Source organism: Zootermopsis nevadensis, unplaced genomic scaffold (genome assembly GCF_977971745.1).
Source record: "Zootermopsis nevadensis isolate Lab colony 2312 unplaced genomic scaffold, Znev_1.0 Znev_ptg000008l, whole genome shotgun sequence".
In the NCBI taxonomy this organism is placed as follows: Eukaryota; Metazoa; Arthropoda; class Insecta; order Blattodea; family Termopsidae; genus Zootermopsis; species Zootermopsis nevadensis.
The window spans coordinates 14,336,973-14,352,373 of NW_028259140.1; the positions used below are offsets into that span (position 1 = coordinate 14,336,973).

The following is a 15,401-nucleotide window of genomic DNA, read 5'->3' on the forward strand; positions in this document are numbered from 1 at the left end:
TACCTTACATTACATTACATTACCTTACTTTACATTACATTCAGCTACCACAGACCCATAAATAAGCAAAGTCTTAATCAAACTTTACTCAATTGTAAAGCGGGTATAAAGGAAATATTTAGAATAAAGCCAATAAATAAACTTCCTTTCCGTATAGACGTATTTACGTCAAATTCTCCGGAACCGTGGTTCCACTGACAACTTTTTTCAACTAACAATAATGTGTAAATATGGACCGACAATGGTCAGCTTTTATGTGAACAACTGCGTGCATAACAATGAAAGAAAAAGCATTGGAATTTCTAACCTACACGTGCAACAATCTTGGCTGAGCATGCCATAAGGATCTTTTCTCGTTTCTTATGCATGTAGTACAATAGCCTGAATGAACCGTAATGCACTCCATTCCTTTACCTAAGAAACTAATTTTTACGTCATTGCTCACTCGGCATTGTTGTGTTACATTATTGCCGTCAACAATCCGCTTTCGTTATTGCGGAAAGAGCTTTGCTGTGAATCGGTTGTAGAAGAAGTGCGTCGTGGACTAGACAATTTTGTGCTGTTAAAATCCTTTTAGAATATCTCAAGTACTTATCTTATATAAGAATTATTAAGAAATCTGTGATACTCCAATTTAGTTTTGATTAAATTGATAATTTCCGGTGGACATCGTGGTCTCTTACAATTGAACAAAGTTTGAGGTAAGGATTCCTATTTATTATTATTGTTTATCACATTTATGTGTTTTCATCTGCATTTGTGAACTCGTGCAAGCGAATTAGGCTTGTCTTTTTTTTAACACACTTTCAAGTAATATTAGATTAACTTCTGTTTGTTCACGGCATCATTGATAGTTAAACAAAATTCCAGTAGGCAATTAACATTTTACAATTTTAAAATAATAATAATGAGTTTCGTAGCCCAGAATCTTAATAAAAATATATGAATGTTAAGAAGTGGGGTGTATATTCTGTACAATAATTCTAACACTTTACATCTCTCGATACATCGACATTTTTAAAGCGTTTAATGGAAATCTGAAGAATTTTTATTTCGATTTTACAAGCCAAATTATCGATAAATCTCCCTGCAACAGCAGATTAAATCCGGGGAATGTTTGCTGTTATTGAGTGCAAAGAATTTATGGGTGCAAAACTTGGTCTTTCACTTTGAGGGAGGAACATAGTCTGAGGGGCTCTGAGACCAGAGTGTTGAGGAAGATGTCTGGACCCAAACCGGGAGTGGGACAGATAATAGAGAAAATGCATGACGAGCTCCTCACCCGATGTTGTTAGGTGGGTGTGTAGGGGTGTGTGTTTACAAGTTATTGAGGAGACCTAGACGTAGATGGGAGGATAACATTAATAAGGGCCTTAGGGACATGGGACTCGATGGATAGAACTGGATGCAACTGGCTCAGGATAGACCCCGGTGGCGGGCTTTTGGGCACACGATGATGAACCTTCTGCTTCAGTAAAGGAAGTGGGCTATTCTTTGACGAGCCGAGTACTAGTCGACTTTTCACAGAATATCTTGCACATTGCAGTGTGTGAGTAGCGTGATTTAGGCCTGATCTACGCACGCGGTAGAACAAATTAGAACTTTTGTGACTGTTCCCAACTGTAATTCTCGCGTTCATTTGATAAACTTAAATGACGTATTGTGCTCGTGGTTTATATAAATGTGTAACTTAGGCAGGAATGTCCTTAGTCATGTAAGTTCTTACGCACTTTTAGTTCTACAGAGAGAGAAGAACTCGAAAATTTTATGCTTATGAAAAAGCGTAGCATTCTTTTTCCAAAATTTATTTAACTGCCTGGTCCTGCATCAAAGGTCACGCAATTTCTATGACATATTCTTTTCTTAATTTTTTAAAATCGGTTCACCAGTGTAGAGGCATCTAAGACTTTATAGATTACATTGATATTTTATACGCAATGTCTACGTAGTTTACATATAATAAGATTTAAGTTTATACGAGTAATGACAAACACGCGGCATGATTTAATATTGCCTATTTGAGTCACATTTTCAGGGTGATTAAGCCAAGAAGAATGAGATGGGCGGGGCATGTGGAGTGCATGGATTGGGCGAGAGGTGTGCAACGGGTATTTTTGGAAAGCCTGAGGAGAAAATGTCGCTGGGGAGACCTAGATGGAGATGGGAGGATAATCTCAGGCGGGATCTATGGGAGATAGGAGTTGAAGGAGACTGGATTTTGTTGGCCCAGGGCAGGGTCTGATGGAGCGCTTGTTTACTACGGTGTTGAAACTTCGTGTTCCATAAGCCGTCTAGTTAGTTTGTTATATGTCACATTTAAAGCTTTGTCATTTTGTATTGAATCTCAACAGGCATTTCTATAACAAAGAAACAAACTGAATCTATGGAACCGAAGCCCTGCTTGAGAATCTAACAGTAGCCCAGGTAATCAAATGCCTCGCCTTTTAAGAAACATAAAGTTTCATGTCCGTGTTTACAAAACCCCGCCTCTAAGCCACATACTCAAGCAGATGAAGTCAGTCCACACCTTCATTCCTCACCTCTCTAAGATCCATTTTAATATTATTACAGCAACGCATAGGACTCTCAAGTGACCTTTTCTTTTCAGGTCTTCCGATTAAAAACTTGCACTTCTTATCCCTGCTATGTGTACTACAAGCCCCGCCCATCTAATCACCCTTGATCTGACAGCCTACAATTTATTAATTAATGAATAGATCTATAGAGCTCCATATTACGCAATTTTCGCCATTCCCTTGTAAGTAACTCTCTCGCAGGACCAGATATTCTTCTCAGTATCGTGTTCGCTCTCAGTCACTCTCAGTTGATGTGCACACGCGTCGGTATAAAGAAAAACGTTTAAGAGCGATGGACTATTTTTTCAGGAGATGGAGTCAAACCAAAGTCGCAGCTGTTTTCAAGTCGGCGGCAGGTGCACGTGCACCAAAGCATTGGTCCGTCTGAATAAGCTAAGAGAGAAGAACCTCTTGTGTGACGCGGCGTTGAGGTCGGAGGACGGCGGCGTCTTCCGAGTCCACAGAGTGATTCTGTCGATGCGCAGCGAATATTTCAGGTTTGTTTATTTACTGACGTGGTTGATTAACACGTGAAATAAGGACATGATAAACGTCAATTCGTATGTGAAATGTTTCATCCCCTTCGTTGCATAAACCTGTATTTTTATAAGGCTATTTGTCTTTTGTTATTTGTTCGTTGTCATGAAATCTCACGGCGGAGAGGAAGAAGAAGAAGAATGTCTTCTGGACGTTGCGCCGTAGAAACTGAGTGGCATTTCAGACGTACTTCCTGCTTTATTTCCTTGATAGAGGCAGTAAGCACCTCTGAAACGTCCGATAATTTCTACGAGACAACACGACGCAACATCCTTGAAGACGCAGGTGGTCTTTTGTACTAATTTTTAAGTGCGGTTGTACCAAGGTGACAGTGAATCGATCTGGAGGGAGAAATAGAATCCATTTCCAAAACGTCTTGGTTTTAATACATAAAAACGACCGACAAAGTCCAGAAGAAAGTTGGTAATGCCCGGAACACTGAAGGATGCTGTGAGTTGCTCTGTCTGAAATATAATAAACTGTAACAAAGAAATCGCGAGAAATGTTTCATTGATAGGAGAAACTCGACCGATAATTTGTGCATACGATAATCAGCTTGTGTTTTAAAAAAAGATGCGGTGCATTCTTGAAATGAGAAATGAATTTTAACCGTGAACCATTGCTTCTGTTTTCCAAGAGACGTTTCTCACGTCTTCTTACAAGCTGTGCCCCTCTCTCAGTTTCCGACAATCTTTCCGTTTGTCTTGCACTGTAAATTCCTTAATTTGTAATACGAAATTGTTTGCTGGCTGATGATCACTTTTTAAAGGTCACATAGAAACATTGGCTTTCCTTTTAAGTTGTTTATTGTCGGTTAAATTGTTTTGACAGAGCAAATAGATTTCATATTACGAACTGATCAATCAGTGGAATGTACAGCCCGCGATGTATGTTGAAATATTTGCGTTGGCTTTATAATTTCTATAGTTGTAACCTCAGATATCTCTTGAAGGAGTCAAGGTTATGTAAGAAACGAGGTCACCATTCTATAGTACAAATGTTCGCTGCTTGCTTTCCGATTTTTAAGTTATATTCTGTTAAGCCTACGCCCGCTATTGAACCTCTCGCAGTTAATCCGGTCCCATTCGTACTCATTCTGAGAGTTTTTTAATTATTCAGGTAACAAAAATTCATCCACCACATTGACAAAAGGATACTTTTATTTGGCTACGTGAGTCATAAAAACTTAAACTTTATGCGCATGATTTGTAATTTTCTGCTCGCCGTTTCTCCAAATCGACGTTTCAGGACCCTCTTCACGACAACACTGCACACCAGTGAGGAGACTGACGTTCTCCTCCACGGAGTCAGCTCAGACATGATGACCCAGATACTGGATTATGTTTATTTTCGCGAGGTGGACATCCACTCCGACAACGCGCGTCAGCTGCTCGAGACGGCTGACTACTTGTGGGTACCAGGCGTTACTAAGCTCTGCTGCGACTTCCTCAGGGACGCGATGGACGTCGTCAACTGTATCGGCATCATGCAGTTCGCAAGGTAATTGATGTTCATTTGTCATTTGCTGTGAAGCCAGCCTTCGTCGCTGGAGCGAAACAGCTTTACCCAAGAGAGCAATCGAGTGCCAGGTCGGAGATTAAAGACTCTGACTGAGGACTGGGACATTTATAAAGCGTTGTAGGTCAGGGCAGTTGGAGTGCCTGTAATTGAAATATTCTGATTTAACTGCGTATGTTTTGATCGTCATTATGACCAGCAGATGACTAATTTCACCTTGTGGAACGTTAATCGCGATCTATTGCAGGGTCATAATTAAATCTGTCTTCCTCTCGAAATCCTTTTCTGTTTTTTTCTCTGCGGAATTCCTTGCTTCTCACATAATCCTCCCAAATCCCAAATCAACATTCAGCCCCACATCTTTCTGCATACAGCAAAATCTCTGTTAACCGAACCTCGATTATCCGATCCCGCATTAAGCGACCGAGTTTCAACCAGATCGGTTGTGATTGGATTCCACCGGCGAGAGTGCTTAAAGCGATGTCCACGCGGTACAGTTCATCGATCTAACCTCATACCCAGATTTTTATGAGTATTATGAACACTTCTGGACATTTAGAGAATTGGTTATTATCGGGCAAAGACAAAGACCAGCCCGCTGGTTCCCATAGAAGCTGAAACCTTACACGTTGTTCAGGAAAACATAGCAAGGAAATCAACTGACATCGGCAGAATCACACCAGAACCTCCAGTTCATGCGATGGACAGAATGACTGATAAATTCACTCTTTTAGTACAGAGACTCCGTCGAACAGCGCCCACGAGTGAATTTTGCCGTCGGATTGTGCGTGCGACACGCCCGCATCATTCGCTGGCGACTAAAATCTGTATTGAGTCTCTACTTATTTGTTCAATTCCATGTCCACGTTCCCCTTCGCCCCGCTCATCAGACACGTGGTTCCCCCCATTTAGTCCGGTTACACGAGGTTTCACTGGATTAACACACGCAGTTACCAAAACGTCGTTCCGCCAAGGTTAAGGCCAGAATTCAAAATTCTACACTCCTCACCTCATTGCCTTCTTCACTTGCGTACGCCGTGCCCTTGTTTCAACCTATAATCTTATCACGAAGACAAGCGGGCATTGCCTGGGAATCTTCAGAGCCGAAAACTTTCTATTTTGCCCCGGTTAAACGGAGCGTCTCTCACCGTTGCCTCTCCACGTGTCGGCTCTCAGTCTCGCTGATTCGGGCTTAAAACGGCTAAGGTAAAGACCTGAGGCGAAATACTGTGGTGTGCAAATAGTTGAGAATCCAGTTCTTCCTGCAGTGTTTCAATGTGTCAGCGTTACCCTCGCTGTCGCAGGTTACACTTTTGCGCCGACCTCGAGACTCCCGCTCGTCGCTTCGTACAACGCAACTTCGTGGAATTGTCTCAGCAGAGCGAAGAACTGCTGGAACTGCCTGTAGAGGAGCTGCAAGAGATAATCGGGTCCGAGGAACTGAACGTGAAGGACGAGAAATTTGTGTTGAAGTGCATTCTCCGATGGATCAACCACGACCCGGACAACAGGAAAGGCCACATCGCGGGCCTTTTGAAGTGCGTCAGACTGGGACTACTTGACGCAAAGTTTTTCAAGGAGGTGGTCAGTATGCCCCTGAAATCGTGGATGTTTATTGGAAATAAAACCCGCATTTTCAATTCCATATTCATACGTGTTCGTAACCAATTAATGCAAATCTTGAGCCTTTCTTTTCGTCACATGTAAACCCGACTGTCTGTCTGTCAGCAGTTCCAGCTCGAGAATGTCTGAACCGTTGGGTTCATTGATTTAATGCTGATGAGCTTTAACAGAATCTGTTGACACATTCCAATTCTGGTTAAAATCTAACAATAACAACGTGAAAACTACTGTCCGCAGACCAGGGGAAAAGCCCTGCGTTGGGAAGTCGTTTCTGGGGCGGTGCAGGGTGAATGTTTCTATCAGCTGGACTAGAGGGCTGCTATTGGTGGGAAATGTGATACGTCAGAGTTTTACGCTACTTCGCACAGACTGAAAATATCAAGCAGTTGAGAGTAGCGTGTAGTGAGCGCACCTCTAATGTGTTCTGTGGGTGTTGCGATAATATTCTAGATTAAATCACTGTGCCACTGTGAGGTAATCTTAAAGCTGTGCCCATTTCAACACATGAAAGCCTGTTGTCTTTTGTTCGTTTAGTGGTTGTGGAACGAATGCTTGTAGGATCGGACGTCACTCACCGCGAAATCTTGCGCATGCGCGTATATCGAATTCCTTGCAGGGATTTTCTTGTGGTCTGCGGACTGTACACATTTATTTGAATTTCTTATTCCGCGCAAAATTTGCTGCGTAAAATAACCCCAGATTGCCTTAGTTTCCATGGTTGCAATAACTTCCTGTGGAATGCCGCAGGTAACACGCTCTCATGTGTGTGTGTTCAAAATAAATATTCGATTAGACCTTTTATGGAGATATGTGGTTCGAGTTAATAATCGCCTTTTATTCATCGTCTGTAAGTTTGACAGTCCGTCGGCGCTACAATCTTTTATTCCAGTCTCAGCGGTTAAGATCCATTACGTGTTTCAGTTCAACTACAGCATTCCATCGTTACCTACATTCGAACGCCCACTCAGCTTGAATAGGAAAATTCTCCAACAGATAAATCACTTCTTCTGGCGCAGCGTTCTACTTAACCAAAGATCCAAATGTCATAAGAAGCGTATCTTAGCTGCTATAACAATTACACGCATCTCCGATGATATATGTAGTCAACCCGAGATCATATAAGCGAGATAATCTTTAGCTGATTGACCACATAGGGACAACAGATATCCGAAAAGTTCAGCACGATAAATTCTTTTTACCTCCAAGAGAAAATTACCCGAGGGGCTTCAAACTCAAAGCTTGAACATTCTAATATTTTATCCGTCATCTCACGAAACAGCCTTACAACTTATGATGTTCCTTCTTCCATTTCAGCAAGTGCTTTTACCCCAGAGAAAAAATGTTTCTACTCTAGGTCAAATGCCGTGTGATTTCAGCCACTCACCTCTGAAGAATACGTGTGAAAAAATCAAACGTTTTCATGTAAACGTTACCTGTTTCAAATGTATTTACAACTTATCATTCCTATCTACTAGTTTCGAATACTTAAAGAGAACCACCGGATGATGACCAAATAAGGTCGAAAAATGCAATGGCTCTTAATAAACATCGAGCCTATATTCCACGCTGTTGTGTTGACGGGCCTTCCACCCAACCACCAACATGTAGCAGGTTGCCTCCCTTGATATTCGAAGCAACTAACTGTCATAATTTTCTTTCGATGCTACGTAAATTTGACAATTAATTAAATTTATCGAATCAAAAAGAATGTGGTTATCGCAGCGTGCATCTCACACGGGAGAGACGAGAAATAAAATACAATTTTGAATGTAACTCAAAATGCAACCCTTACTGAAGTATTAACTTTCGGATGGAACACATTTCAATAGTTTTTATTAAGATCGATTTAACCTTGATTTCGCTTCTCTCCACAACCTGTGTATTTCTTAAGAGCGTCGTTACACAAACCAAAACACATATTTTCCTGTATATACCACAGTCTATTTCGGTGAGTTTCCAACCAAATTATGTGTGAATTTCATGTGTGCTCTGTAATTGAACATGGCATCCCTTCCTAAAAGTTCATAAGGTCAAAGCACCCGTACGTGACGGAAAATGAGGCGTGCAGACCCGTAATCTCGGAGACGCTCACATTCCTGGACGACGTGAAAAAGTTGAAGAAGATACAAAAGGACTTCGTGACACCAAGGATTGCCTACCCACGAATCCCACAGGACATTCTGTTTGCTGTTGGTGGGAGTTGCGACGAAGTCCCTACAGATGTGATCGAAGCGTACGACGCACGAGCAGACCGGTGGACTGTGGTGAGTTGCACTCCTTTCTATTTTTACTGTGCCTTGTTAAATGACGCCTCCGAGAAAAAGTAACTTTTCGTTTGTTGCTTATTTTTACTATCTAATTGTTTATTTAAGTTTAATCACAAGGACCTCTTAGCCTCTTTATTTCGTGTTCGTATATTTCCATTGCAGTGAACACATTTTTTAAGAGAAGCTTCAAAGACATGAATTAAAAATAATAAATAAATAAATTACTCAAATGCTGAGTCTCGTGTAAAATGTAAGTTATAGTAGGAATCGACGAAGGATGTAAAGTTTTCCTTAAATACCGTTTACAATAGGCGTCCTACATCAACTGTCATGGCAACCTGTCTGCTGATTTTCGACATGAAACGAAGTCATCGTTGATCGTCAGTGGATTTCAGCGTAATAAATGAAGCACTGATCAGTGTCGATGTTGGCCATCTCCGTGGTAACGCCTGGTTAATTAGAAGATTCTGGGGTAGGGTGGGGGACGTGCTGCCTCCATCTTTGCGTCGATAAAACCCAAAACACCAACATCTGTCCTTTCCAAAGTACGAACCTGAAATGTCAGCTGTTGATCAGAAATTAATTCTACGTTCGTCTGTCGAACTTGACGAGAGCTTCTCTTCGGGTCTTCCTGTTTCCACCTTCGCTCCAAGTTAATTTCTCACGGTCTTTGTCGAGTGTCTCCCTCCACGGGGTAGCAATTTCGGTCCTCTGTTGGGGGTTGCACCTCTGCTCCGGTGGTTAGTCGCCTGAACTCTAATGTAAGGATTTCACTTCAGTAGACGGAATGACCCAAAGAGACATAAAGCCATAATCTGTCGTTCCTGCAGGTGGAGGGGATCGACTGGATCGGTCCGCGAGCAATCCATGGCACGGCAGTGGTCGGTTTCGACATTTACGTCATCGGTGGTTACGGCGGCGAGGAAATCTTAAGCTCATGTATCTGCTTCAACGCTGTTACGAAGACATGCCGCGAGGTGGCGCCTATGCATGTGCAAAGGTAAGATGCAGATCGGTAACTAAGGAACTCCTTGGAACAGAGTCCTTCTTCAAAAGCTGATAGTCGCTGTCTTAGTCAAGATATAAATCTGGGCAGGAGATGTAAAATTGTACCACTCACATAAAAGAGGACTTTTACGACAATTTTGGTTTTAAGAATACGATTTGATTGTTTATTCAATTGAATTATGATTTAACAATGACGAGCGAACAATTGCTTTCTGCGAGAGGAAATGCATCTCCATCAGCAATAATTGAGCAAAGCAGAGCGTGTACTTTTGTTCGTTTCAGATCCTGTTTAAGTGTGGCAGCTCTGCGAGGTTCAGTGTACGCCATGGGCGGTTACGTTTTTCATAAAAGTCTCAGAACGGCTGAAAGATACGACTGCAAGGCGAACTAGTGGTCTTTTATCGCTCCCATGCAAACAAAGCGAAATGGTGCAAGTGCGACTGTACTGAATGGTACGTAAATCCTGTGAAACAGAAATTTGTGAATTAGGCGAGGCGTCTGTCTGTCTGTCTGTCCGCTTGTGAGAACGCAAGAACGGTTGAAGGAATCTCAGGAGTTGTGATTCTCACAGTGTCTAATACGAAGATGACTGTCGTTTGGCTTCTGCCGACGTTTCAGACGAACTTTATGCCTTCATCTTCAAGGTTTCCTCTTCGCTCTTGATCTTAGTTTCCTTCATTCCATCGTCCCATATTCTTTTATTATCTCTTTCTTTTATCCGTGCTTCGGACTTCGTTATTTCACAGACTGCAACGGCTTGAAGTTCTGAGTGCGTGATGGTTTCTTCTGCTCTCGTAAGCTGTCCCTGTGCGTCGTCTTCTGACTTTTTAGCGTGCACTCGGAGTGAATGCAATCAACCCTCAAACTATCAAAATGGCTCTCAAATAATGCAGATGCAATATGTTTTTGAGACAGTTAAAAGTAGCACATTATATTATAAATGTAGAGCACCTTTTAGCAGCTCGTACCGTACATGTCTGGTACCAAATTTAATAAAATTCGTTTCACAGAAGATGTAACTTACCATCATTTCCATTATGCATTAATTTAGGCACTTTATGCTGTTTATATTAAATTTCATCAGTTACTCTCGATTCTTTTGACACGCTGATTGTCTGCATTCGAAACAAAGAAACAGATGAACAGAGGCAGATTCTGTGACACGAAGGGGTCATTAATAGATTTACAAATTTAAGTTCGGATTGACCCATGTTTGTGCTATGAACGGACCAGTTTAATACCTCTGCCTGCACCAAATATTTGTACAGTTTGTGTCATACAGGTAATTTTGTTTTACAGACAAAATATACGTCGCTGGTGGATGGTATGGTAAGAATTCTCTAAACTCGGTGGAAGTTTATGACCCGGACACCGACCGATGGACGTTCGTCGCACCAATGCTTTCTCGACGTGACTATTTTACTTGCGTCGAGTTCCACGGCTGTCTGTACGCCCTGGGTGAGAACTCTGGACATCCTGATTGATGCAACTCTATCTTACAGAACTTGCTATTGTGAAATGTTTACCTGTTTTTTTTTTTGAGTGACAGATTTTAGGAACAGAATTTTTCTCCCGTCATTACAGAGTTAATTTGTCCGTAATTTTAACCCCGATTCGTGGTTTCGATTACATTCTCCACAAAGAACACTTAACTAACTAACTAACATCGCATAATCTCTTGTGGTATCTCGTGTAACGTATGCCCCATTTTTTTCACAGTCGCAGTTTTAAAGGTAAATATTTTTTCTTGTAGCAAGGAAATTTCAGTTTGCCGTTCTGTTATCCCCAAAAAGCCGATGGTTTAAAGCAGTCCCTTCGCAGTCTTTGATATTCGTCAGTTGTTTGTGTAACGCCGTTTTGAAGAGTGCATCTTGTGTTGTTGTTGAACTCTACTTTCGCAACCAGTTTCATGAAGTAGACAACAGATGTCAGGCGCAATTTCCTGATGCTACAAGTTCGAAAATAAAATTGTAGCTGTTCCTGGTACTAATAATGACAATGCAAGAGGGAATGAATTTTCTTTGTTGTATTTAATTCATTCGTTCCTTTTACGGAATTACCAATTTTAAGAGCGTAAATCCGTTTGTAAGACGGTCGGAGTGTGAATCATTGAAGTAAATGGAAATACTTCTAGAAATTTGTAACTGGTAATCTTGAAGAAAGATACCACTTTTGACACATTGGCGTAAAAGGAAGGATAATATTAAAATGTTTTTAAGGAACTAGATTATGTAAGATGAGGTCAACTACCGACTTTTGTAAATAAGGTAATGAATCTTGTGGCTCCATAAAAGCCACATATTTCGTGGCTAGGTCTCAGACTAATAAATATCAAGAAGGGAACCGCTGAATGGGGTTAGAATAAGTTCCCTTTGGCAGCTTTTTTTATATCCTGTGACATTTTACGGAATGTGTGTGTGTGTGTGTGTGCAGGAGAAATCAACAGAGTCCCATCCGAGCTCAGTACCGAAAAATATGACCCTGCAACAGACACGTGGACCGAGATCCCTGGCATGAACTTCTGTAACAGTCAATTAAACGCAGAAGTGATGGACGATATGATCTTCGGCATCTGTAATTATTATAACCAGGACGACATCATCCCCGACGTCGCATGTTTCAATCACAAGGAAATTCGATGGTTTGTTTGTTTGTTTGTTTGTATGATTGTTCAAGGCTGTATAATCACAGACTGTAACATTCGAAAAGCACTAGGAAGTGAATCATTTCCGGTAAAAGTAACCGCGATATTGCGAATCCTGCGCCATGTAGTGTCGTAGAAACTGACCGACGTTTCAGAGGTTCTTACTGCTTACTCAGGGCCTTGAATAAACGCGCGAAACATGGCTGAGAGGAAAGGGGTAGAATGAAAGCAGGCAGGGCGATGTTGCGGTCAAGCTGGTTGGTTAAAACAGAGGGCGAATGACTAGGAAATGCTTATCAGACGTAAGCTGAGACTGCACTAATAAGAAGCTCTTGGACTAAGTGTCTTTGATCACTGGCACTCTCTTGTGTAGGAAGTGTCTGGCGTTCAGCACATGAGCATCACAATAGTCTTTCGCTTTCATCGAAGTGTTAGGCCAGTTTCAGGTTTAACGACGCCTATCAGTCTCATGTTTAAATTTCTGACGGAGGTTTATTTAAAAATGGCATTCTCTTGGTGTGTTTGACCATGCAGTCTCCTGCCATCTGTAAAAGGAGTGAGTAAGGAGCTCCAAAAACATCCCAGAAGACAAATTTCTTTATACTTGTTTGTGCAAGAGCCAGAAATCCCACGGAAATTCATTCGATTTTGGTTTGTGTCTGTTTTACGTCCAGAACTATTTTTGGTGGGACACAATTTTTTTGAAAATATATTGCTAAAAGAGGGAAATATTGTCATGGGCGCATTATCCAACAAGACTTGCTTATCTCTGCAAAGAAAGTGTCTGGTTAAATTTATTATTCTGACCTAAGCTAATGGCTTAATGAAATGTACCAAACAAAGCTTGCACAGAACACAAGTCATTTGACAGTGTTTTAAAATAGTCGTAATCTCTACCTTCATTTTGATGTAATAAAATGTATTACATTATAATAGCAATTTGGCCATTCTTCTATGTGCATGAGTGAAAGAAAGATCACGTGGGAACTGTTCTGAAATATGTTGTGGCAATCGTGCATTGAATTCCGATTGGGGGAACTTTTGTTAAGGTTTTCTGGAAACAAATTATAAGCAACGACGTTTCGGTGGAAGCCTGTGCCCTCAGCTTCAAGCAGTTTTCCATTATACCCAAAGACAGCCAGCCCATCAGACATGGATATTTTTAGGTCAACACATTTTACGACTCACAAAGATAATTCTTTTATTCTTATTCTACACCGAAATCTCTGATATTTTAGAACCCCAAAAGTAAACGTATATATATATATATTTCTAAGAAAATAAATGATTTCTTTACATAAATGCAGTGACATTCAAATTACATATCTATTAAATTTAAATTAAACAAATCATTTATGGTAGAAGACGCATTCCTTTGTGAGTGTAGATAATACTGATGGACTGTGAAAAAGAATTTGTTTTCACTTTTAATATTTCAAATTGCAGGCACAAGGCGGAGAACTTGAATGTTTGTAGATCCTGGATGTCGACTTGTGTCATCGAGAACCTACCGAATGCAAGCGATTACGCCTACAAACACAGAGACAAATTAATGGAGGAGGAATTCAAAAAAGAGGAGGAGGAACGTAGAAGAAGAAGAAAAAGAAGGAGAAACGCTAAAAAGAAGGAGGCGAAACGTAAAAAAATGTTAGATTTGGAAAATCAGTAGTTTGCAGTTGATTACAACCACGACGAACACATTAATGTTAATTACTTTCCTTACGAAAATAATGTACAAATTTGAATTGATGTAGGAGCTACAAAAAATAAAAATAAATATTGTTTGCAGCAAAGAAGGAAAAATTATTTCTCCTCGTTGTTTTCTGCTCAAGAAGTCTTATTGAAATTAATTATTTTAAAGACGTTTAAATTTATCCAAAATATTACCATCCATCAACACACAGCTGTTTCACCTTGCATCTTGTATTAAATAAATCCACTTGTGGCGACATGTTTCGAGTTACGAAACCGTCTTCACGGCATCAGGGGAAGATTCATGAACATCGTTTAGAAAAACTTCATTACGAAGGTGACACACTGAGAATTTTATATCGATTTCTGATCAACGTGTGTTATTTTAATGAAATTGCACAAGTACATTTGGCTGAGTTGCGCCAATATATCGGGTAATTGTGCCATGTGCCTGGGGAAGTACCAACCTTTTCAAATGCCATGCTTTCAGTTAACTAGTGTATTTATTTATTAACGGTATTTGGTATGGTACTTTTAGGTATTTTAATGATAAGTACAAAATATTACCACAAAATACACAAAACTAGGTACTTGAATTTAGTTACGATACATAAAGAGTAATAGAAAAATGTGACAGCTGTAATCAAATGGGGAACTCAGAGCATGTTTCCGAGATAACATCAAATACAGAATCAGCTTAACAGATAATAAGCCGGGCCTGAAAGAATAATTTACGCCTTATATAACTGCATGGTACCTGGACAATACCTCAACAGAAAATGTCATTAACCCAGACGTGGTTAACGTAACACGTTATTTATTCCTGCCCGAGTCCATTGTGTCAAAAGACTGCAGATTCAGAAGAAGAGACTTTCAAATTAAGGAATTGAAATATCTATATCATTTAGCCTTTACATAAAAAAGTCAACGCTTTTATCGGAAATCGAATCCTAGTTCTTCAGTCGTATTGTCTTAACTACTGAACAGTGTGCTTTAAACACATCGAGACGTTTCTCGTTGTCGCTAAAGTCTCATAAAAATAGACAGTTCTCTTGGCATGTTACTAAATTATTAATACTCAAGTTTTTAACTCTGTCTTACGTTTTGCAGTGAACACGTAAAAAGTATGGATACAGGTTGCCATGGTTCTGAGAGACGGAATCCTGTATTCCGCTGTATGAATTTTCCATAGCTTCACACACGATAGCCGGATACAGTTTTACGTTTAATGAATGAGTACACTTCTGGGCTATCGTCCTATGAACTCCGAAGTTAAGCTACCGACACTATTGATGTTGATTATGATGGATTAGTAAGTTAGAGAGGACTGATGTTCACTCCCTCTCCTAGAGTTGTGGTAATTGACTTCACATCTGCCTCAAGATGAGTGAAGTGTAGGGGATTCTGGTGATAGGGGGTAAGAGAGGTGCTAAATCGTCTACTACAGAAGCATTGATAAAGGTTTAGCTAGTTTAATACATCTAATTAAAGGGGCTCTTCATATTGACTTACATCATAGTACAAAACAATCTTAAA

The 15,401-nt window shown here is 40.5% G+C and overlaps 2 protein-coding genes and 1 long non-coding RNA gene across 3 annotated transcripts in view; all 3 read left to right on the plus strand.

Moving 5' to 3' along the window:
* The window catches only part of LOC110839612 (kelch-like protein 10), a 165,206-nt gene extending 151,136 nt beyond the window's left edge, over window positions 1–14,070 (plus strand). The window contains exons 13-14 of the mRNA XM_087345194.1: window positions 11,963–12,170; window positions 13,620–14,070. Coding sequence (XP_087201320.1) covers window positions 11,963–12,170; window positions 13,620–13,842 — 431 coding nt within the window. The 3' untranslated portion in view covers window positions 13,843–14,070. The remainder of the gene's footprint in view (window positions 1–11,962; window positions 12,171–13,619) is intronic.
* On the plus strand, window positions 349–9,146 carry LOC147874480 (kelch-like protein 10). The gene is made up of 4 exons (XM_087345193.1): window positions 349–701; window positions 2,886–3,073; window positions 4,362–4,613; window positions 5,936–9,146. The coding sequence occupies exons 2-4, from the start codon at window positions 2,889–2,891 to the stop codon at window positions 6,336–6,338; spliced, it is 840 nt and encodes a 279-aa protein (XP_087201319.1). The 5' UTR covers window positions 349–701; window positions 2,886–2,888; the 3' UTR covers window positions 6,339–9,146.
* On the plus strand, window positions 9,357–9,981 carry LOC147874481 (uncharacterized). Its single transcript, XR_015534193.1, has 2 exons — window positions 9,357–9,521; window positions 9,812–9,981. It is a non-coding gene; the product is annotated as an uncharacterized LOC147874481 (long non-coding RNA).
* Window positions 14,071–15,401: the final 1,331 nt, after the last annotated feature.

Bases quoted from the DNA above. Each gene is read 5' to 3' on its own strand.
- LOC147874480 (XM_087345193.1), top strand. From the start codon at position 2,889: ATGGAGTCAAACCAAAGTCGCAGCTGTTTTCAAGTCGGCGGCAGGTGC. The intron at 3,074-4,361 runs GTTTGTTTATTT...TCGACGTTTCAG, and splicing joins ATGCGCAGCGAATATTTCAG to GACCCTCTTCACGACAACAC. The intron at 4,614-5,935 runs GTAATTGATGTT...TCGCTGTCGCAG, and splicing joins GGCATCATGCAGTTCGCAAG to GTTACACTTTTGCGCCGACC.